The 24,985-nt window shown below is 42.0% G+C and overlaps 1 protein-coding gene across 1 annotated transcript in view; it reads left to right on the top strand.

Moving 5' to 3' along the window:
* Positions 1-24,985, top strand: part of maml3 (mastermind-like transcriptional coactivator 3) — a 113,583-nt gene that overhangs the window by 54,864 nt on the left and 33,734 nt on the right. Inside the window, exons 2-3 of the mRNA XM_044027381.1 lie at positions 3,276-4,019; positions 5,075-6,013. Coding sequence (XP_043883316.1) covers positions 3,276-4,019; positions 5,075-6,013 — 1,683 coding nt within the window. The remainder of the gene's footprint in view (positions 1-3,275; positions 4,020-5,074; positions 6,014-24,985) is intronic.

Below are 24,985 nucleotides of genomic sequence, written 5' to 3'. Positions count from 1 at the left end.
GCACACACACAGTGTGGGAGGGTGCTATAAAGTTCACACCACCTGGATAATTATGGGAGTTTTTATAGGTGGGCTTTGAAAGGCGAGTCTGTTATTATCAACATGAGTCACTGGCATTTAGGGAAAGCCTTTAACACACACACACACACACGTTTGCACAGCTATTCTTCTTAGGACACTGCATGAAATTACATTTATTTGGACAGCCCATAACCTTAACCATTACCAGTTAATGCCAAACCCTAACTTTAATCACAGCTCAAATCTTAGCCTTAGACCAGTTCCTCAGAATTGAGCTTCTGCCTCTTCAGGACCGGGTTTTTGTCTCTATAAGGACTAGTGGTCCTGACAAGGTCAGTGTTTATGCCAGAAAAGACAACACACACACACAGAAACAAAAGCCTGCATACAGTAGACCTGAATTATTTAAACCCATTGATTGCAGGACCACACACATGCACAAACACACACACATGTGTGCACACACACATGCTCCCACACACACACTTGATGAAGCCATGTCGTGACAGTGGAGATGGGTGTTTTCCTGTGTTTTCTGCAGTTGTTCTTGTAATGGCTACACCAGCATTAGAGTTCAACACACACACACACACATACACTGCATTTTTGGCAGCCAATACTAATAATATTTAGTATTGTTATTTAGGCTGGCTGTCAATCATAGTGAAGCACATACGGGAAAGTCAACTTGACTGACATCCCCTCTCCTCACTACACACACAAAATCACTAAACCAAGAAAGTAAAAAATCAAAAAAATCTCAGGGTCACAATACAGTCTGAATATATTTTGTCTATTGTTCCATATGAATAACAAAGAGCCAAGCGTGCATTTACACACACACACACACACACAGACACACACACACACACACAGTCTATGTAACTAGTGCCTCTCATGTATTTGACTCTTTTACAATCGTGAAAGCGTAGAGCACATAGACATTACAAAATAGTTGAATATTTTTCCACACACAGAGCTGTTTGAAATGTAGATCTGTAAGTCTGTATGCAACATTAAAACTGCTCCTAACAAAGTAGGTTTTTATGCTTTTTGGATGAATTCTGTGCTTTTGAGCATAAACTCCAGCACACTTGACACTTCAGGGTAAGAATCCCTTAGACGGTAATTATTTTTCAACATAGCAACATTATTTTTCTTTATAACATTCACATTATATTAGGGCAGCCACAAACGATTATTTCGATAATCGACTAGTCAATGATTATTTTTGAGATTAGTCGACTAATCCGATCATATGTAAATTGCAGCTTATCGCACTAGCATGCAGCTGCACTTACCATAACCATCATTAGCTTCCAGCTTAAAGTGTTTAAGGTATGTGCTAACTAAAAATAAAGACAATTAACATGATAGTTCATTCAGCTTTTAATGAAAATAAACCATTACGTTGATTATTAAATTTGTCACCAATGAATTTGACAGACGACATAAACGTGACTACTAGGCTAATCTTCGCAGCCCTACATCATATAGGTACTACATTAGTAAATTGAGCTATAATAGAGATTTTTAGAGTGCTCACATGAATACACACAGAATTTTTCTCATACAGTAACAATAAAATGAACGAGTGTACTGTGTATATCTTTTTTTTTATGTGAACCTAAAAGATTTGGGCAGAAGGAAATTCTATACCTTGGAAACCTTTTATCATTTATGAGGTCCCTTCTTCCCATCTGTCATTTCAACAGCATTTGCTATTTCTCCACGTAATTCATTAGGGATTGAAATTAACAGGAGTTGAGAGTAATATTGAGATTGAGAGATGATTAAATTGCACAGAATCTTAATTTCTTTTCCCATAACACTTTAATAATTCCTATTGAACCTTACAGAGCTGCCAGTTCCAGCCAAGTGGCAACTGCAAGTGACGTCACCCACAGGAATGTTAACTTCCATTTTGAAGCCTCAAAATTTGCGATTTGTTGAGGTTTCTCAGACTTTACCTGCAACCAATTGGACCTATTGGACAACAATCAGCTGTCAATCAAATACTCATACACTATATAGACAAAAGTGGACTGTAATGATGTATTCAAATACATATACAGTACATTAGTATGGAGGTGGTCGCCCTTTTGCAGCTATAACAGCATCCACACTTCTTGGAATGTTGACATTCATAATTTATTGTCTATTTCCGTCTACATTGGAACATAATTGATTCATTGATTCATCGTTTTCTGGTGATGAGACCTGAAGCTAAGCTATTGAGACCATTGACTCCACAGGAACATGTTTACTCGCGTTGTAAATCAAACGAATAAGACTTATTTTCCCATTGACTTCCATTCAAACTGACTTATTTTTGCAACCAATGAATTCTCCCCCTGGTGGCTTTGCTTGTTACTTCCAAGTTGGTCTAATCCAAACCACCAGAAGAGTCTATGATTCCCCCACTAACTAACCATGTTACTTCTGACTATCTTACTCTACATACTTCATACTTTATCAAGATAGAAGTATAATTATGGTTCTGTTGAATAAGACATGTTTTTGTGATGTTAGATATGGAGAATTGTACATTCCCATGGTCTTGGTTTGTTCCCTCCCATTGTTTGCCTTACGTCTCTTGTGTCTGGTCTCAAATTCTGTTTGCTGTCCCTCCATAACTCCTCTCCTCTCCCACCCAGATCTATGATAGTAATTTACTGCCAGCCAGCATTCATTAGCACCCTGTTGTTATGTAGTCTGTGCCAGGATGGAGGCAGCTAGGCTAAGGCTAAGAGCGAGTTGTGCAGTTTGACTGGGGCAGGTCAGTTTCCCATTAGATGAAGGAGAACAAACAGCATGAACTGTTTTTTTTACATTTTCATACTTTCTTAGTAAACCAGGAGTCCATCTTGCTGGGCCTGCTCAACTCGCTGTGCTGGCTCAATGTTTCTTGTTGCTTTGGCCCGTCTTTGCTTCATATATGCTCCTGCACACATACATACGTGTATAGTCTCTGTGTGGGAGCTCAGTAGGGTAATCATTATTTAAGGCAGATTGAGTCTCTGCTGAAAGAACAATTGATTTGTGTTAGTGATATTTTGAATTTCAGCACACCTCCTGTCTTTAAACGACAGTCATGTAGAGGAAGGAGCCTGTTGCCTTATTGATTTAGTGTCTTGTATTGATTCCATTGTTTTTTTCACACTGAAGACCTTAAAAAAAAGTCTTTATATTGCTAAATTTTCCTGTCTATGTTGCCCCTCTAGATTTAATCTTTTTTTCCTTCTTTGTTCCAGCTTCAGGAGACTGTAAAGAGGAAACTTGACAGCGCACGATCACCCCTCAATGGAGATCAGAACGGCATCTGCGATGGAGGCAGCTACTCACCGACCACCAAACGGGTACGGAAGGATGGCGCTGGTGGTTTGGATTCACTAACAGGTCTCCCTAATAACACCAGTAACAGTGTACCACCAATCTCGCCTCTGCATCATCAAATGGACATTAAGCCTTTACTTGGCGGGCCCAACACTTCCACCGGAAATAACACTACAAACAGCAACGGCAACCATGTGGGTCGGGCGTCAGATGAGCTGGGGAAGAACGGTGGCAGCCACCTGCCAGATATGAAACTCAACGGCTCTCTGGACCTGGAGGACAGCTTCGGCCTCCTCAAAGACCTAAAACAGGAACCACTGGATGACGGAGGCGGGATGGAGTCCTCCGATCCCCAGTCCTTGTCCAATCAAAACAAACTGTTCTCTGACATCAACCTCAATGACCAGGAGTGGCAGGAGCTGATCGACGAGCTCGCCAACACTGTGCCAGAGGACGACATGCACGACCTCTTCAACGAGGACTTTGAGGACAAGAAGGAAGCAGAGTTTGGCAGACCAGCCAACAATCAGACACCAGGTCCACAGGAAGCAGCTGGGAATACGTCGACACCTGGAGGTGGAACGGCGCCAACAGCAGCCTTGCCGCCGCCTCCTCCTCAGCCTCCACAGGGAGGTCCACAGGTTCCCATAGGCTCACCACAGGTCAGTGATAATCAGGTCAATATGAGGTTCTGTAGCTCTGCTCACACTTATTCTTGCTCTAAGTTCACTCTCATATAATGTTTCTGAGTTGTCCTTTGAAGCTGGAGCTGCACTGTGTTTAGATTTGATATAATATCTCTGTGTCAACATGTTGAAACAGCAACAGTTCATAAACCAACTTCACTCAGTACTCAGGAAGGATTATAGGTGTTGATAAGAAATTCCCCTTTCTTTCGCAACATGTGTTTTGATATGCAACAATTAATCCAATTATCAATTGTTAATCAGTTATCTACTATTTTGATAATGGATTTGATTGGTTTGAATGTTTTTTGTTTGTTTTTTTGCTTATTAAGGCATGCTCTTTGAGTTTTCAGCTTTGTGAACTTTGCTCCATAACGAAAATTATTATTATGATTTGTTGACAAAATAAGACATTTGAGAATATCATCTTTTTGAGGTCTGGGAAACACTGATCGACATTTTTTGTGCACCAAACAAGTACTTTATTAAATGAGAAAATAATCAACAGATTAATGCCAAAAAGGATGTTGTTCTTCTAAAGGATAGTGAGCTACTGCAAAAGGCTCTGTTTGGGTTGCTGAACATGGTAGCACAAGATGGTGGTTTCCTTTTTAAGAAAGGCCCTTCCCATGAAAGAAGTATAAAAGGCTTGTTTCAATGGCCCTTTTCTACAATGGTCCCAGCTCGCCTGAGTCACCCAGAGATGTCACTGCACGGCTGCATGAAACTGCTGTGACTTTGTTTTACACGCGACTCAAATGAGTGACTAGTGACTTGTAAAGCAGTTGTTTACAGTGTAACTGAATCATTAGAATCAGTTAATTAAAGCTATTTGTTCAGTACTCCAGTCCTCCATCTGACACAGTCGCTGGACTAAAATACAGAGGCCTGGTAATTGTTGAAGATTAACCCACATGTTTAGGATTAAGTAGTTTTAACTGATCATCTCGGCATTGTTCGGCTTGTTTCTTGTGTCGGACATCTATCAACTATAGGTTGATTCTCATGGGACTTTTGTATTTTCTTCTCAGGTTCGACCATCGTCATCAGGCCCTCAGTTTGCCACCACTGCCAATGGAACCCCTCCACAGCAACCTTTGCAGCAGTCTCCAGCCGTTGCCATGGCATCAGGTTCACCCTTGCACAACTGTGTGGCTCGTTCCCCTCAGACCCCAACCCAGGCCCAAACACAAACTGTCTCCAGGCCTGGGAATGGATACATGATGAACCCAGGTCCAGGGGTCAGTCAGGCAGGAGCGGGTCAAGGAGCAGCGGGGGTTGCCCCTGGAGGTCAGCCTGTAGGGCCAGTGACGCCAGAACTTTCTCCAGCAGAGCAGCTGAAAGCAATGGCTCAGCAACGTGCTAAACTGCTGCAGCAGAAACAGCAGCAGCAACAAGCGGCTAACTGGTCTCCTGCAGGCGCTCCAACCAGTCCATATAACTCCGGTCCCTTTAACCAAGATAAACCCAACAGCCCTATGATGTACCCACCGCAAGCCTTTAACGCACCACAGGGCCCTCTAGTGGCTGGTATGGCCCCGAACAATGGGCCCAAAGCCCCCATGAGCAACTACCTCCCTCACAACCACATGGGCATGATGGGACAGCAGCAGCCAAACAGCATCAACCAGAGCACGCTGTCCAAACAACAGCAGCAGCAGCAAACGGCAGCCATGTTGTCCTACAACAACACCAAACCACTGAGTCACTTCAGCGGCAGTGGGGTGGATCACATAGGCCAGAGGATGACTCCGCCCATGGCAGGAAACAATCAGGTCAAGAACCCCATGATGCCTCCTTACATGGGTGGTGGAGGAGGCGGGGGCCAGGGGGCGGGACCAGGCCAGACCCAGGGCCCAATCCCCGGACAGACGGCCCACCTGAGCGAGGAGCAGAAGAGGATGTTGCTGATGAAGCAGAAGGTGTTGAACCAGAACATGCCCTACAGCGCCATGCAACCTCATGGACAGGTAAGGGAATAAGTTGACGTTAACTTGGGCATTGCTAAGTTGTTGTGTTGACCTGGTGCAGTTTTAGCGTTGTGAAAACAGTTGGCTCTGCATTGTCCATAAAGAAAGGTTTCCTTCATGTTGAGCAATTGATTCAAGGGTCAGTCTTCACATGAAAACAAGAGAGCAGGTACTGTAGAGATGAGCATCATGTTCAAAGTGAGGTGCTGTTATTGAACACTCAACCTCATAACCTTGGGAGGAGAACAAAACACCCTGCAGTTATTCCTTGTCGATCCTTGAGGAGCTATATGAAACACTGGGGGTTTTCTTTAAGATTTACAGATAACTTAAGCTCCGTTTTTACTCACAGAATGCCCATTGGCAGTTGTTTAAGAAATAATAGTAGGAGCAAGGTTCATTCAAACACTTGTCTGGGAGAAATTACAGAACGTGGATTGTGGTTTGATAAAATCTTCCAAAGGTGCAGCCAGGGAAGGTGTAAAATGGTGGTAGTTGCCCCAGCAACAAACCAGGGCTTGGAGTACGCATAGGAAAATGGCCTGTCGAGAATGTATTGATGCCTCTGCAACACTAGCTGCACTGATAGCCCTCACTCCTCCTCCTTCTCCTCAAGGCGCATACACACTCACACACCACACCAAACACCAAAGCTAAACGGCTCCTTTGCTCATATCCCCAATCTGTCACAGCTGACTGATGGCTGAGATTGGACCACTAAGCCAAGCTAGCCGCTGTCATTACTGAAAGCCCACCCCGGGCAGTTTGTTTTCCGAGCCCAGCGACCAGCGCAGCCCACTCTGCACGCTCCAGTGGCTCAGCCAGGTGTCAGGTGTCCTTATTAATCCAGTGGACAGAGGACGTTAAGGAGGTGTGGGTGGACAGTACCACAACAAATAACCACACACGCATGCAAACCCACAAGTTGTGTGCCTCTTCTCTTGTGCCACTTATTATCTCAGTGCCATTGTGCTGTCGTGTGTGTCTGTGTGTTGTTGTGTGTTTGTGTGTTGATGATGTACATGTCAATGTTGTCTCCCTCTCTCTTTATCTTTCCGTCTCTCTCTCACTCTGCCTCCCTTGTGTTTATGATATTACTACAGTCGGTCACCTCCTCCTCCTCCTCCCCGTCCTCCTACCCTCTGGTGATCTCTGCGTCTCCTGTCCTGCTCCTCCTCCTTCCTCCCCCTCTCCTCCCTCCACCTCTCTTTCTCTCTCTCTCTCTCTCTCTCTGCCAGAGACACTCAGCACCAATAAAGGAGCAGATTTATTAATATGGGGCCTTTGTGGCTCCTGCCTGGAGGGCTGTGTGTTTGTGTGCATGAGTGTGAGTTCTTGCACATGTATGTTTGTGTGTGTTTCATAGATTTAGGGGGCGGTGGGTGGAGGAGGAGGCGGAGGGTGGATTTATTTGAGTGAGCAGAGGAGAATTGGAGACCAGTAAGAGAAAAGAGGGATGTGAAGAAAGGCAAATGCTGGAAAAAGAGAGATTTATTGTAGAGTGAGGATGGAGCATATTAAAAAGATAGTCCCCTGACTTTTTTTAGAGACAAATAAAAGAGCAATGCATAATGGAGTGTCTGAAATGTATAATACTCTGTACTCTAATTAGTAAGTAGGTTTATTTTAGTGTATAGTCACACGGGTCTCAAATAACTGCAAATCAACTGTAAAACATAAAAAAGCAATCAATGGACACTGTTTATTTATTAAAGGATATTGTCATCGTGATCATTGATTAGGGCATAAGTGGGCTCAGATGATCTTCACATCAATATTTACAGGATGTAGATGAATTTAACCTTAATGCAGTTCTTAGAAAAAACATTTGAGCAGTGTCTCGTTGAACATGTCTGAGGATGACGTCACGTCAGTTAGGGAATTAGGGAATCAGAAAAACGAAAAAACGGCAAGAGCGTTACAGCGAGCAAACATGGCTGCTGTCTGCAAAAATACACCGTAGTCTGTCGACGCAGTGCAGACCTGTGTTTCCTGTGTTTGGTGGCTGCCGAGAGGATCCTGAGAGATGTAAAACATCGCCACGGCAGTTTCACGCTGCCATATGATGACAACCCCGCCCACGTTGAGTAGGTTTTATGAAGTAATGGAAAACAACTTGGGCTTGGTTCGCGACCCAGTTGGAACAAGGGCCTTTCTGCATGGAGTTTGCATGTTCTCCCCGTGTGTGCGTGGGTTTTCTGCGGGTTCTCTGGTTTCCTCCCACAGTCCAAAAACATGCAGTGAGTGAGTGAGTGGAAAGCGACGTGCCTGATACCAAAGAGTTGAGTCAGGAGGTGCTAGAACTGTATAATGGAATGCTATAATGGCCATTTTATATATAAACAAATGTCTTTTAAATTAAAACCATTGTGAAATAAGTCAGTATCAATATAGTGCTGATGTACAGCACTTTGTTTCAGCTGTTGTTTTTAAAGTGCTTTGTAAATAAAGTTGGATTGGATGGGATTGGGTAGAAGTGTTAAGAGTTGCCTGGCAACATTCATATGCTACACACAGACAGGAGTGGAGTATGACAGAAAACATAAAAGAAGGGTCCATGGAAAGTTTCAGAAGTGAATTTTACTGTTCAAAAAAACATAATTTCGGTTAATGAAAACCAAACAGATGGAATAAGCAACAAACAAACTGACACTTAAAACACTTAAAACAATCTCTGATCACTTGGTCCTGACATGATGGTCAACAATCACCCACACTGCTTCTTTACTAAAGCACTGTTTTATTACCATTATTAATTAGGCCTTTTTAACAGTGTCAGCGCAGCGACACTAGCATATTGCCGGAGTAACAGCTGGCAACACCTTCATCATCACTACCACTGCTTTTGTTTATGTATCCTGTCACTGCGGCGAACACACAGAGATGCCATCGTTCCATTATATTTAACCATATTTTCTGCCCTTGAAACGCTGTTAGCCGCGCGGTTAGAAGCGGCACGGTGTTTACAGAACACCTTTCATTATTTCACACTTTGTGTTTTCTTAGGGTAATTGGTCGCTCAGATTGCAGAGACTTAGCTGAGACGTAGCTTTGAGCGCCCTGTATCAGAAGGTGTCGTATAGTTTATGACCTTTACATCTATGTATATGGTGCTATTCCATTTGTTTGGATGTATATTTCTCCTTAAAGATGGAGGGATTCTGTGCGGATGTCCTTTGAGACTAGCTCAGTAATGGTATTACTGTTTGGGTGAAGTGATATTATAGTGTGCAGATTCAGCGCTCTCTGTCTGTCTGTCTGTCTTTCTGTCTATGTGTGTGTGTGTGTTGTAGTCTCATAGGCGATGATTGAACATCACTCTCTCTCACTACTTCTCTCCCTCTCTGTTTCTCTCAGTGTGTGTGTGTGTGTGTGTGTGTGTGTAGGCTAATCCAGTTAGCAGCTGCTCGGGGGAAACTTCAGCCCTCTCTCCTCAGAAGCTCGTTAGTCAAGCTTTAATTGTTGCTCCCTAGCTTTGCATATCACCATGACGCTAATTTATGCCCGTTGTCGCGGATACCGTCACCACTGTGGTGGATGTCTCAGTGGAAGCAGCAAGTGGGGGAGAACGAAGGCGTGTGCATGAGTCTGTGGAAGATGTTTATGTGTCTGTGTTTGACGGATGATGCGGGGGCCTGCGTGTGTGTGTGTGTGCGTGCGTGCGTGTGAGAGACACAGAATAATTATGAGATGCATGTGACCCTCAGCTATCAGACAATGCCTGACATGCTGTATGCCTGTATGTTTCTATGTGTATGTGAGAAGTGATGATTGTGTATGAATTGCCCTTCTGGGACCAATAAAGTGATCTGAATCTGAATAAAAACAAGGTTAAATAAATAACTTTAAAAAGAGGGAATTAAAAACTAGGCTAAAAAGATAGTGATAAAGACCTATAAATAAATATGTTCAATACATAGAGCCCATAAGTGTATTGCACATAACCCTTAAGCACAACCCTTCAAGTTAAGTTAAGAATAGCTCTGTGTGTGTGTGCGTGTGTGCATGCGTGTGTGCGTTCTTGTACTGTACTGTACTGTCACAATGTCGCACACCTACTGCAGTGCACAAAGTAGCCAACCCTGGTGCTAACAACCCCATGAGTCACGACATTAGCTCCCTCACACACACATACACGCACACACACACTTAAAAAAACACATTTACTCTGCTGATGCCTCATTCCACACCCTTCTCTTTCCAGAAGTAAAATCTCTTTATCACCCCCTCTCTTCTCTCTCTCTCTCTCTCTCTCTCTCTCTCCTCTTCTTCATCCTCCTCTACCGAGAGCTCTGACCTCCACAAGGTCTGGGAGAGAGAGAGAGAGAGAGAGAGAGGCGTGTTTACCATTAATTACCCATGAACCTAACTTTTAAGCTTAATAAACAAGGAACAGGGAGCATGTATCAGCTGTGTACTTGCTGTGGAGCAACTGCTCTTTATACAGAAATGACATAAATAATATACCTAAAAAGTCCTCTAAATGCTCCTCTGACCTCAACTGAATGCCAGGACTTTACAGCACATCTGTTGGTTCTGAATATGTTTCACAATGAAGGCGTTGTTGCAACAAATGAATGGATGACTCCACAACAGCTCTGTTTCCAGGTTCATGACGAGTGGCTTGGTGTTGTTGTGCAAACGCTGACATTTCAGCCGTGTTTTTCATGTGGAGGTTTGTCCATCTTTAGTTTTGAGAAGCATTGCTGTGTGAGTGTGTGCCCTCACATGCTGAAAGCTCACACAGTGAGCGAGAAACACGCTGCAGACACAAATAAACTAACATCGCGCCAAATGAATGGCAGCAGAAATTCTCCACCCGTTTATATAAATGGATGTGTTTTAGCTTGTTGTTTTAGCAGCAGGAACACGCAGCTGTGTGTGTCTATTTGTAATTCAGGTGACAAAAACCCTACAGTGCTTTTATTTTGAAAAGTGTACAGGAAGTGACAGATATTAACATTGAAACAGATGATGAAAGATCATTTTCAGTCTCTGTTTTGTTGGTGATTTGTGGTTGTGTTAGTGTGTCAGCTCTAATGTCGTCTCGTGAATTCTCCTTCACATTTTTTTTCCTTGACCTCATGACCTTTTCCACTGACTTGAAAGGGAAATGGTGAGGACTTACTCGACAAAGTAAGTAGAAAGTAATAATGTTCAAGTAACCTCGTCAACCCCAACATGGGATTACAAGATGACTTTGTATCTGTGGACATTTTTTTTATTGCCAACGACAATGCGGTACAATACAACAATACTCAACAATACTGAAATAATGATTGATGTTTTAAAAGTCTGATTGAATCACAATTTTTTTAAATGTGTGACTTTTAAAGGTGTAAAAAATAATAATCATGCATAATATGCATATAGTATATAAAAAAAAGTATTGAAAACAAAACATTTATTGTGTTTTTTAGAGCATAAAATGAATGTGAATCATGACAGACACCTGGCAATTTAAGGGTTAGTTTAACGTTTGATATGTATAAAAAGGACTAATTTATGCAATTTTTATAGCTTCATTTTTTATGAACAGAACCACACTTCTCCGGAACACAGTCAACTCAGAGGTGATGTCACTCCCAGTTCTGAACGGATGTTAATAGAATGCAGCATAAGCATCAGTGTCTCCCTCTCGCTCTCCCTCTCTCCCTCGTGCACATGTCGGGGCTTGAGCTGCTCTCACATCCCATTGTGAGGCACTGAAGTCGATGTGGAGTAAAGAGGAGCTGAGGCAAGGTGGAGACTGTGCTCTCTGCTCCCACTGACCATCTTTCCTCACTCGTACCTGTTCTCTCCGATTCCCTCTTCGCTCTCCAATCATCTCCTCCCCTCACATTTCCTTTTCTTCCTTCCCTTTCCCTCCCTCCCTCCCTCCCTCTCCTCTCCTCTCATCTCCTCTCCCATCCTTCCTATTTTCCTCCACCCTTCCTCCACCTCCTCCCTGCCTTCTTAACCATTCTGCCTCTCCCATGCTCAGACAGAGCTGTAAGTGCTGAGTTCCACTTCACTGCTCCTGATCGGTGTGTGTGTGTGTGTGTGTGTGTGTGTGTGTGTGTGTGTGTGTGTGTGTGTGTGTGTGTGTGTGTGTGTGTGTGTGTGTGTGTGTGTGTGTGTGTGTGTGTGTGTGTGTGTGTGTGTGTGTGTGTATGTGTCATTGCTGGTGTATGTTCTTAATATGTACAGGTGCTTTAAGACTTTTTGTGGCATAAACACTGACCTTGTCAGCACCAGTCGTCCTCATGGAGACCAAAACATGGTCCTCATGAGGGAGAACCTCATATCTTAAGACCTGGTTAAGTTTAGAACTAAGATTTAATTTGTTGTTTGGTTAAGGTTAAGCTAGTTATGGTTATGGTTGTTTAGCCTGTCAAAATGAATGGAATGGTCATTGTGAGGACCAAGAAACCTATAAACCTAAGGGAGTGAGGACATTTTGGCTGGTTCCCCCATTCTGTCACCCCTTAAATGTGCGTTTAAAGGGTTAAGACCTGGTTTTAGGGTTGGACACTTAGCGTGCATCCACACCAGCCCTTCTTAATCAAACCCTAGTCTGTTTGGGGAGTTGTGAATGCGCAACTGAACTCGCACCAAAGTTGCGACCTCTGGTCCACCTACAAACATACCAAATGTAGGAAGCAGATTACAACACAGGGCATTGTGGGCGCAACTCAGGGCATTGTGGGTTAACACAACCAACCAAATATCGCAACTGCTAGTAAGCATAAACAAGATGGGCGAGTTTTCTTGCTCATTGTTCGTCTCGTCTTCTCTTCTTCATGCAGCGCCACCTCAGGCGAGGAGGGGAATACATTAATCAAAAGGTTTGGTTCGTTTCACTGAAGTGCAAAAGTGTGAAACCAAACTTGGATCGGCTGAATGTTGCAACCCCCAATTGAACCAAGTCCCCAGTCATACCGAGTCTAGCAAACCATTAGGTGTGAAAACGACCTTAGTTGTGATGATTAGGGTAAGGGGTAGGGAATGCATTATGTCTATGGTGTGTGTGTGTGTGTGTGTGTGTAGTTAACGCAGCTTTATTTGTATAGCACATTTCATACACAAGTGTGCTTTACAGAACATTTAACATTTTTGAATCATTCACTTTTACAATTTCAGCAAAATGCAAATACAACATAAATAAAACAGATACCAGAATGAAAGTTACTAAAAAAGAAGCATACAATATGATAGTAACAATTTACTTATTATTATTTTTACATTTAAAATAATATGATATAATAAGTGCATAAGATGGAAATATTTTTTAGAGCTCAGTAATAAAAATATGAGAAAAGCTGTGTTTTAAACCTTGATTTAAAAATATTCACATTTGGTGTTTCATTTCCACTTGTTTGCAACATCCCAACTAAATGCTGCTTCATCATATTTGGTTTGAACTCTGGGCTCGAGTCAGTAGATCTTAGAGCCCTACTAGGTGTAGATTATTTTAATATGTCATTAATGTGCATTGTTACCTCTTGGTTACTATTATCGCATTGACTGCTCGATTTGATTCTTTTTCATCACTCAATGCAAGCAGTCAGATCAATAGGATCTTGAATGCGAATTAAAATAAAATGTCTCTACTAATCATATTGAAATATTCCATCCCTTAAAACTAGTGCTAGTGCTTCAGCAGGTGAGCTGCAGCTTGTAGTTATTCTAGTTCGAGTTATAAGTGTGTCATAGTGTCACATGTGATATAGTGAGTTTATAATGCAAATGCCTCGAGGTAAAAGTGGACCGTGTGTGTGTTTATGTGTCTGTATGTGTACAGTATATCTGAGCATCATTGGCAGCTGCAGGAGGGATAATGATTCTGACCTCCTTCTTCCCTCCAACACACACACACATACACATACATGCTAACACATGCAGACCCCACTGAAGCTGTTGCATTTGCTGACAGAACCAGAGTCTATAAGACACACCATCTCCACCCATTCAAAACGCCCTGGGGAGAGGAGAGGAAATATCAGTGCTCAGCTTCTCCACCATCACCAGGCTGCTTCTTCTGATGCATGTCACTTTTGAGTGGACTGTTTTTAGATTTTTATTCCTGTCTGTGTGCATACATGTTTTGTTTGTGTGTGTGTGTGTGTGTGTGTTGCTCCCTCTAATATCAACTTTATCCACATTGCTGTCCTGCGGCCATCACTGGTAACCATTCATGACACTGTGTCTCTGTAGGCACATGGTGTCTGAGTGTATGTGTATGTAAATATGTAGGAGAGCAGCCCCTGCTGTGTGTGTGTTTGTGTGTGTGAGCGTGTGTGCGTATGTGCATGTGTGAGTGAGACCGATAGAGAGAGAGATCATTCTTATGCTGTGTCTGTGGGCCAAAGGGAGGGTGGAAGGGAGATGCAGTCAGAAGGCTGCATACTAAACAGACTGCTGTCAGCCCGCCAGCACCTCGTACACACACACACACACACACGCAAACATAAAAGCATGCTTGGTTGCTCTACCCCTTATAAACACACTCACAAACAGTCTGCAGACACACACACGCTCCTCATGCTAGCTTAAACTTTGGCTGCCGTGCTCGCCTGCCGGTTTCCATGGCAACCATTGCCCACAGCACCTTGCAGACCAAATCAATGGCAGTTCCAAGACTAGGAGTGAGTGAGTGAGTGAGTGAGTGAGTGAGTGAGTGAGTGAGTGAGGTGAGTGAGTGAGTGAGTGAGTGAGTGAGTGAGTGAGTGAGTGAGTGAGTGAGTGAGTGAGTGAGTGAGTGAGGACACATGAGTCTGTCTCTCTGTCCAAATGTTCCCAGATACAAGCAGGTTGTACTTGGTTTGGTGATAAATTCGGCATAAGGCTGAGCTGAACAGCGCACTATCAATGTTGCACAAATTGGATTTAAGCCTAGAATAAACAAAATAGACAGAGAGAGAGATGGGAAAGAGTTGGCTATTAGATATGGAGTATGAGGTCAGTCCATTCATTTCCAGTATTACTGTTTGCCCCTTTCTAATCACCTTGTTTGGGTTGTTGGCTCTAAATGTGACCATGATGCCAAGTGTCGCATGCACACACACATACACACATGCACATGCAAAGATGACCGCAAGGGGAAGACGCAGATGTGACCCCACCCTTGTCCCCAAAACGCACCCCATCCTCCCCATCTGCTCAGTCAGATGCTAACCAGCACATACACACTAGCTATTAACACCACTCACTACTGTTTTGTGATACCCTCCAGCAGGTATACACATACATTAGCATGTCAGCCCTCCCTGCCCCCTCCCACCCCACCCCTCACGTCCATCACTCAGTTTGTTTACATGACGTCAAAAAATAAAATAGAATTATTGTGTTAGTCCCACTGCACATGTTCCACAGTTCCCGCCCCTGGGCTTTGACCGGGAAATGATAGAAGCAGGTACAGAAGAAGAAGAAAAATTAGAAGATTGGGTGACTGAATTTATCGTCCATCAGCTTAAAGAATTACATAGTTTGACTTTAATGGATGGTAGAAAAACATGAAATGGTGTTCGACATGGTGCCAACTAGTTGCCAGCTAAACAAATGTTTTCTCTGTGACATAAAAGGTCAGCTGGAAAACACCAACGAACTGAAAGAAGGCGTATTGCTAGACATCAACCAATTTGGGGGTTTTTCTATGGCCGATGCCAATTGCATCAGCAGCTCCATGTGTTTTGGAGAAGAGGAAACCTTGGTTTGAAAAAAAAAAGAAAAAAGATCAAGCAGAAGGAATGAATGAGTTGAACGAGTGGCACAGAGGAACTGTGAGTCATGTGTTCACAGGGCAATGCATTAGGAAAAACAGGGCTGGATAATGAGAACATGGGTAAGACGCACTCATGTGCTTTTAAAAGGCAGAAGGTGAAATGCTAAATGATCACAACATAAAAAGACCATGTAATGCTTGAGAGAGAAAGAAAAAATATGAAACGTGTTTGGCCACAGTTGTGAATTCAGGTGTTTCAGTCAGGCTTTGGGCTCTAGACCCCTTACCTCCGATGAAGGACAATATTAACGCTTCATCATACCAAGACATTTTGGACAGTGTTTTGCTTCCAAACAGACAGTTTGAGGAAGACACCTTTTCTATTCTAACATGACATGAGATTGTGAGCCAGGTCTTCTTGCCTGACCTCATAAATGCTCTTCAGAATGACACAAATTCCCAAAGAAACACTCCTCAAAATCTTGATGAAAGTCAACATTCCAAGAAACAACTCCATATTAAAGTACCAAATACCTTTGTCAGAGGTCTCTCAATAGAGCTTAAACGCGTCTAAAGCTAATTTAACCTTAACCTAACCAGTTCCTGACTCAGTTAGGACCAGGTTTTGGGCTCCATGAAGACTACTGCTCAAGGTACAGTAGTCAAGGTCAGTGTTTATGCCATAAGTATACACACGTACGGAGCTTGCTATGTACTCAGCTTGTGTCTCTTTCTCAAGATTTTCTTTGTGGTGTTGGAGATGAGTAGCTGTTTCTGCACATTTTCAAACCGTTATTTTTCTTTTTTTTTTGTGTCCTCCCAGCTCATTTTCTCCCATCCTCTCACTCCCAGGTTTTCCTCTCCTCTCCTCTCCTCTCCTCTCTATCCCCTGCCTCCTCTCCCTCTCTTGTGTTCTGTGTGTTTTAAAGAAAAATGAAGCCAAATAAACTTGAACCCCAAGAAGGTGATTGATGGTTTGCGCAAAGCAACCTCTCTCCATCTCGTTCCTTTTTCCCCCTCCGTCTTTATTCCCACACTCCTTAGCTCCCACTGGCACTGTGGCTCCTGCTCATTCATACGCACCCACACAGTTTATACAGTTTGATTAATTATTTGGGCTCTGCAGGATAGAGCTCTGCTCACGTAAGTCATTTTATGTGCTGTTTTTTTTCTTTCTTTTTTTTTATTGCTGCGACGTGCACGCGATTTCAGTTGCGTAGTTGGTTGAAGTAATCATCTGCAACATTTGTGGATAAATAAATACATGTTTTTCTGTTCTCACTAAAGCATTCAATCACTTCATACCAGTTCATCAAAACAGCTTTATGCAACATGGGTTAACTGAGTGGACAAGAGCGCCACCTTCAGACATATCTCCTGGAGAAAATCCAAGAAAGAGAAGTACATTTGGACACAGAGTTTCATCTCTGAGATGAACAATAACCTAATATAAGATATTCACACTTGATCTTTAAAGAGAGAGAGGCCAGTTGTGTTGCTGGGCAGACAAAAGTAATTATATATTCCAGTTAAATATGATAAGTAAACAACCTACAACAACGGATTAAATGTTTGCTAAACAACAATTTAGTTTTTTTATTTTATGCTGATGATACAGTTATTTATAGTTCAGCATCAGCAACTCTATCCTGGCTGCAGCTAGATTTTAATACTGCACAGTTTAAATTTAATGATTTAAATAGATAGATAGATAGATAGATAGATAGATAGATAGATAGATAGATAGATAGATAGATAGATAGATAGATAGATAGATTGTCAACATTTGTATTAAATGCAGCAAAGTAAATTTAATTTTAACACCAATTTTGTTTAAGGACCAAATACACTCGGAAACAGTGTTTAACTCTTTTAGTTTTAAAGTTATACTAAAAGAGTTATTTTATAGTTACTATTCCAGATACTATTTGGTCCTCATTGGAACAGATGTGAATGTTGACTCTTTTAGTGTCATTGTAATGCTGCAAAATGTAGTGTGTAGTGTTTTTAACATGTTAAATCAATATCAGTGTTTGTATTCCTTCTGTCTACCTGCCCGTGGGTTTATGTTGTATGTGGGACTGTACAGGCTCCATCTATCAGTGAGAGAGGGAGAGGGAGAGGGAGGGATGGAGGGTGTCATGGGCAAACAGTGTGACGTTGGAGACCACTGTTTCAACTGACTGACACACATTCTGCACACCCACACACACAACTTTGTGCAGCTACAGTATCTTAGGTCACTGCATTGACTTCCATTCATTTAGACAAAATTAAACTTGACCATAATCAATTCATGCAGTGATAGATTTGGCTTATTTACATTTCTAATTGTAAACTCTTATCTGCCTTGATCAATTAATAATTTATTTAAATCAAAATTGTTTTTATTATTATGAAATTCTTTTGGATTTAAAAGGTATGTTTCCTCCATCAGCTCCATCTAGACCAGAGGCGTCAAACAGGGGGTCCACTGCATTATTTTACATTAAATCACATTTATAAGCTCTTCTGCTGTTTTAATTACATGTTGTCAATGTTATTATTTACTTAAGTTTAGATTTATCTCATGACTGATTTATTTTAGCATCGGGAATATCTTTTCATTGTGAAGTATAGACATCATTCCATATCCAAACGAGCACTTTTACTTTGAAATTCTGTGAAAAATCATTATGAATTTTCTAATTGCAATATTATAATGGAATATTGTCTTCTAAATTTTAAGCTCATATTGCCCACTCACTAATGAACAGTTGTTTTTGAATAAATGCTCATAATCCCACAGGTATATTATTTGACTTTGACTAGATACATATCAAATATTTCTCTAAGGGAGTGATGCAAATACCTGACAAATATATTCCTATATTATTTATATAGTTATATTTCTGTCGTGAAAGTAACAACATATTTCCCATACTCGTGTCACAGCAGATGTGGATATAAAATATCTTCATTATTCTGGAGGCGCTAGCATAGAAGTCAAGGAGGTAGCATCTTATTCAGCCTGTTTGAGTAATCTGTCATAATAGTGGATCTTGGCGTGTTTGCCGATATCCGATAATATACCAATATTGTGCATCTCTATTTTTCATAATCAATACTGGATCATTCAACTGTTTACCAGCGAGACTGTTCTACATTGCACCCAGTAAATCACAGTAAAAGAAAGAATTCAGACTGTTGCATGCGAGTAATGTGACTGTGTTTGTTTCATCTGTGGTTTCTCAGCCTTATATCATTATTTCTCAAGCTTCCCAACATTGCATCCAGTCGCACAAATAAACAACACACCCTTTACCAGGGAAAAAAAAAAGATTCATCCTGTCACACTAATTCCAGGACACATTCATCTACACCCACACATTATAAGTTCAGCGGGTGACACACAAACATGGCGGTAGGCAGAGCAGCCACAGCGACCCACAGATAATTCACTTGAGACACAGACTTTCAGTTTGACAGCACTGAGCATCACTCTCACATGTTACATGTCGCCGTGAGCTGCCGCCGATGCTGCTGCTGCTGTTTAAAGCAGCAAAATCCAATCACCCCCCATATGATGTGTGTGTGTTTGCAGTTGCTATTTTTGTTTCGATCCCAGCACATTTCACGTTTCTGGCTGAATGTGCTTCTGTGTGTTTTTGAAGGGTCGGCTGTAGATATTTGGATGCAGAGTGAGGAGCGAATGGCTGTCAGTCAGTAGCTCCTCTTCAGTTTCTCTGCTTTCCCTGGTTTATTATGACAGCGTCACAATATTTGCTTTGATTTAGTAACTTTAAATAAGAATTTAAAGGTCAAACATGCAACAGAAAGAGACCCAGAAAGAGTTTCTGATGTCACACTTCCATTTCAAATTCTGAGGGCAAACTTTTAAAAGAATTAAATAAATGAATAAATAAAATGAATTGCTTAATATAATATCTTTTGCATCTGGCTAAGCCTGTGATTTATGCTGCTTTCCATTTACAAAAAAAACAAGATGCAATCATATCTTGGACTAGTCATTATTAGCAATTACCACTTAGGGCTGCAACCAACGTTTATGTTCATAATCAGTTAATCTGGCAATTATTTTCTGGATTAATCGAGTACTTGTTTGGTCAGAAAACGTTGAAATGATGATTATTGAATGTCTTGTTTTGTCCACAAACCAAAATTATTCAGTTTTAATCATTCCTTTGTCATATGGAGAAAATATTCACATTTAAGAAGCTGAAAATTTTGAAAAACTGGTTTTAATTTTTTTTTAAAAACCCACTCATGTCAAATTTTAATCGGTGCAGCCCTTACACCAGTCGATAACAACACTGTACAAGGTGTTTTTATTGTTGATGTTTGGCAGCCATATTGGAATCTTATGTTGAGGTTTTTGAGGTTGCTTCAACTTCCCGAGGTTAGAAATCCTTGATTGACTTTAAAGTGTTTGTAGTTGAGACTTTTTAAAGTCCACGCATGCAAAATCAATAATGCAGTGTGACTTTATTAAAGTGACGATGTCAGTTGTCAAGGTTATGTACCATTACTGTGGTGACACGAGCTGGTAAGAACATTTAATTGTGTCTGTGTTTGCTTTGAGGACTGACAATAAAAGGAAGGAAATATTCTAAATCTGTTGTTGCCAGCATTTAACATCTCGTTCATCTATTTGAAGGGATATTTCAGGCAAATATGTTGATGTGTAAACAGTCTTGAGGCAGGTACACTGTCACATGACTACTCTCATTTTCTCATATATCCTCTGACCTTCTTCCTTCGTCTGCCATCATTTTGTTGAAGGTAAGCTCTAAAAGCACTTTTGGTCATTCTCCTTATCCATCCTTACACACACGCACACACACACACACACACACACACACACACACACACACACACACACACACTGTTAATGTACTAGCAAGAAGGCAGAAAATCTGCTGACCTGACACTCAGGGATGTTTTCCAGTCTCACGCAAAGTTCAAATTGCTTGGGAAAGCACCGCTTTAGCTGCTGCACCATCAACAATGACAACAACTTGTGTCTGTGCATCTGTGTGTGTGTGTGTGTGTGTGTATGTGTGTGTGTGTGTGTATGTATGTCCAGGTATTACTAATATTGTGGGGACCTAAACCTGTTAACACAGTCACATTATGGGGACTTGTCTTCCTTGTGGGGACAAAAAGCAAGTCCCCATAATTTAAATTACTACATTTTAAGGTAAAGTTATGTTTTAAGGTCAGGGTTAGGATTAGGCCCCGTACTGACCAAGCTAAACATTCAGTGGCCCATTGGTTATTAGAGTTTGGGACCCCTGGTTTAGGCTGTCCAAATGAGTGGAAGTCAATGCAATGTCTTTAAAGGTTTAGCCGCTCAAACCAGAGTGTGTGTGTGTGTCTGTGTGTGTGAGAGACTATTCACTCCTGTGGCTCTGTGTGAGTATAGTAAACAACACCTGCACGTGTTTGCGTGTTTGTCACTTGGCCTCTGTGGGAGAATTTTCTTCTGCACTAAGGGTCAGGTGACAGCGATGCTGTTACATGATGTGCTAAGTGTGTATTGTTGGGTATGATATATCACAGGTGTAGACATCGTGCTGGGCTTTAAGGTAAAATAATAGAACCATGGATCCAGGAGGAAACACACATCACATCACATCAAAAGTAGGTCATGCCTGGGCCACACTGGCTCTATGAGCTGTGTGGAACATCTTCCTTTTTATTTGGCACAGATATGTACAAGTAAGAGGGGCCACACTGGCTCCATGTGCCGCTCTCAGCAAAACAAACCTTGTTCAGAGTTTGAATATCTATACCATGAACATGTCATTTTCTTTACTTGTTTAGCACCAAAATTAAAAGCACTCCAGCCTTTCTGTTCCCTATACATGACTGGAAGAGTCATGAGCACGAGAATCAAGCCGATCAATGCCGAACTGTAGATCAGTTAAAAAGACTTGTGTTTTTGTGTCGCGTATAAAACAACGTCACAGCAGTTTCGTGCTATGACCCCACCCACTTTGAGAAGGAACTGAAGTAATGGAAAACAGCGGTGCCTCATACATCGCCGAGTAGAGCTAGAACTGTATACTGGAAAAGTGCCAATAGGGTGAAAGGCGGGGCACACCTGAGACAGACACTCTCACACTCACACTGACAGTCAATTCAGAGTGTCCAATGAACCTAATCCCCATTGTTGCATGTTTTTGGGTTGTGGGAGGAAGCGGAGAGAGAACCCATACACACACGGGGAGAACATTCAAACTCCACACAAAAAGGGCCTTGGTTAGAGACACACCCACACACCATCTATCAGTCTTCACTAACCCTTTGACACCTTAGTTCTTGGCTGACTGCTATTTGGGGTCAAACACAAGGGCATTTGTGTCTCTTATGGCCTGTTTTGGACAGTGTCACAACACACATATCAAAACGTCACTGAAATGGACCTGAAATAGAAACGTCGCAGTAATAAGTGCTGACCAGGTGTCGACACTCACTCAAAATAAATAGATGAGCGCACACAGAATTCGATGCCGGTCATTTAACTCCACGGCTCTTGTTCCGTGTATGGAACAGCAACCACAAAATATTGCAAAACTTACGGACCTTATCTGTGTTTCCTCATCCAATCCCTGAGGATGAGCTGTTGCAGTGCGGCTATTCATCAACACGCCAGCAGCATTAGCTTGTTTCATGTGGTGGAAGTGATGGATCAGCAGCACATGTACAGTACCTGCCTGCCACAGTCAGTACGTTTTCATACACAGGTGCAAAACTACGGTTGTAGTTCAACTTCACCCTGTAATAGGTGAAACAACTTTAGCTGACAGGTAGTTGGTAGTGTGTCGAGCACCATTCTGTGTCTTCCTACTATCCATTTACTTCAAAATATTGTATTCTTTTAGACGACGGAGCATAAATTCAGGCTCATTCTTATTCTACAGGCTTGTTATAGGTCAGACCAATGTGTTTCCATGTATTATAATCATATAATAAACAAATAATCAACAGCTTACGTTATGTAAACATTCTGAGTGTGTGATTTTGTATTTGTTACCTCTTTAGGGACCTTTTCTGTCTTAAACACTGACCTTGTCAGGACCAGTAGTCCTCATGGAGACCAAAACCTGGTCCTTATGATGGATAATCTCATTTCTGAGGAACTGGTTTAGTCAAGGCTAAGATTTGAATCATGGTTAGATTAAGGTTAGGGTTTGGCATTAACGGGTTGTGGTTTAAGGTTAGGGATAACACTTTGTTTAGGCTGATAGAATGGAAGTCAGTGTAATGTCCTAAGAAGAATACCAGTGAGGGAGTGAGTGAGGGAGGGAGGGAGAGAGAGAGAGAGAGGGAGAGAGAGAGAGAGAGAGAGAGAGAGAGAGAGTTATTCCAGAGTCACTGCTTGCTGGACCAGTGGTTTGCCACTAGCACTTCTATTTGTTTTACTGCTCCATTTCACCTTGACGTGTACGTCAGGCACTGGTTTATGACGTTATAGGTGTGTGTGGGGGAGTGTGTGTGCGTGCATGCATGCGTGTGCGTGCATGTGTGTATGTCTTTTAAAAGGCAGGCTGGTGTATGTTTCTCTGTCTCTTGTGGAAAGCAATCTCCCAGCTTGAGCTCATAAATCAAGGTTGGGGGGGATGAAAATGGGGATGAGGATTGTGCGAGTGAGTGTGAATGTGTGACTCCTTCACCAAGCTCATACCTGTCGTTAGCTGTGGGGAGGGAGAGGGGGAGGGCGATGGTGAGGGCGGGAGGGAGAGCATCTCCTCACATGTTGTGTTTGCTTTACTTGACATAGCCATAATTGTCAGACTCTTTGTCTACAGTGTGAGTGATTTCTGGTTCCCGCCTGTGTTTCCTTCCTATTTCCTCCTCCATGATGGGGAGAGACCACGGGGCATCACATTGAAAATGAATAGTGAGTTAGGAAGCTAATAAGCTGTAATGGACAATGTGCCCTCAGAGGTAACGATAATGCAGTCACTCAGAAGGCAAACTCCTCCCCCTTCTCCTCCTTAGAATGAGAGGAGAGGAACATGTGTGTGTGTTCATTCAGGAGTCAGTCTGTGTTTATTTGATAACACACTCTCACAATGACCTGCATGCTCCGTCCCCTCTCTTTCTCTCTCTCTGTCTCTTTCATTCTTGTCCTGTTGACTTTGTGTCTCAGAAAACAAGTCATGTGACATTTGAGGTGAGCAGACGCTCGTTGATGTCAAAATGATCGAACACACACTTTGTGTTCGATCATTTAATTAATCAGTCGACTGATGGACTGATTAATTCAATCAACAATTATATAAATGGATCGATACAGAAGTAAAAACATTATTTTGAAATGAAAAATGAAATAACCCCAAAATTGATGTCTCCCTAATTTGTAAATTGTGTCCGCACCTATGGAGGCGGAGTCAGTAAACGTACTGAGCGACCTTATAGCTACACCTCTCTAACCCTTAACCCTGCTTGCTTTATGTGCATGCTTCACATATTCCTCTCTTTTTTGGTTTGGTTCTGTGGCAACGTCACTGCGCCACATACAGGCCTGGCATATATACAATAGTGTTGAGGGGGCTTGAAATTATTACAGAGAAGAACATTTCCTATTGGGAAGGTTCTGTTTCCATGTGGATCAGGTCTAAACCAAGTTCCCCGTTTTCGCTTCCCTGTGCGGGTAGAAAGTATCCACGTCGGCATGTCCGGCGTGGGTTCATCAACTTTCTCTCCACTTTCATCTGTCTTTTTTATTTTATCTCCACTGTCGTACCGTTCCACAATATTTTACTCTGGTACCCAAAGGGAAGGGTGCCAAACTGGAAGTGTTGCTAGTTATTTTGGTACTATTCCAAAAAAACACATACTGTCCCATACCATACCATACCAATTTGGCTGCAAATTACGACGCACCTTCCCATGCACATCGAGCTTGATGTCAAGAAACAATTTCATTATGAGGATGAGGGGAAATAATCGCATCACAGCTTGATTGACACACATGTCCCACTGAAGCTCCAACCTTTGTCCACATATCTTGTAATCATTAGAGTTCTTTAAACAAACACAACCTAGCGACCCAGTGCTGTGTAAAAAAGGTTTTGAGTTGTTATATCGACTGTACATAATCAACAGCACCCATTCTGACTGGTTAGCTGTGGATTTGTCAGAAAAATAGCTCTGGATATCGATCCGAAAAATTAAATGTCGCAATTTTGCACGGTGAAATTACGCGGTCAATGTGAATTATATAGTTAGTTAATTAATGAGTTATTGGGCTGATCACA

Source organism: Solea senegalensis, linkage group LG6, assembly GCF_019176455.1.
Source record: "Solea senegalensis isolate Sse05_10M linkage group LG6, IFAPA_SoseM_1, whole genome shotgun sequence".
Lineage (NCBI taxonomy): Eukaryota > Metazoa > Chordata > Actinopteri > Pleuronectiformes > Soleidae > Solea > Solea senegalensis.
Note: the sequence above shows the minus strand (reverse complement) of the source record. Positions and strands in the feature narration are given on the sequence as shown.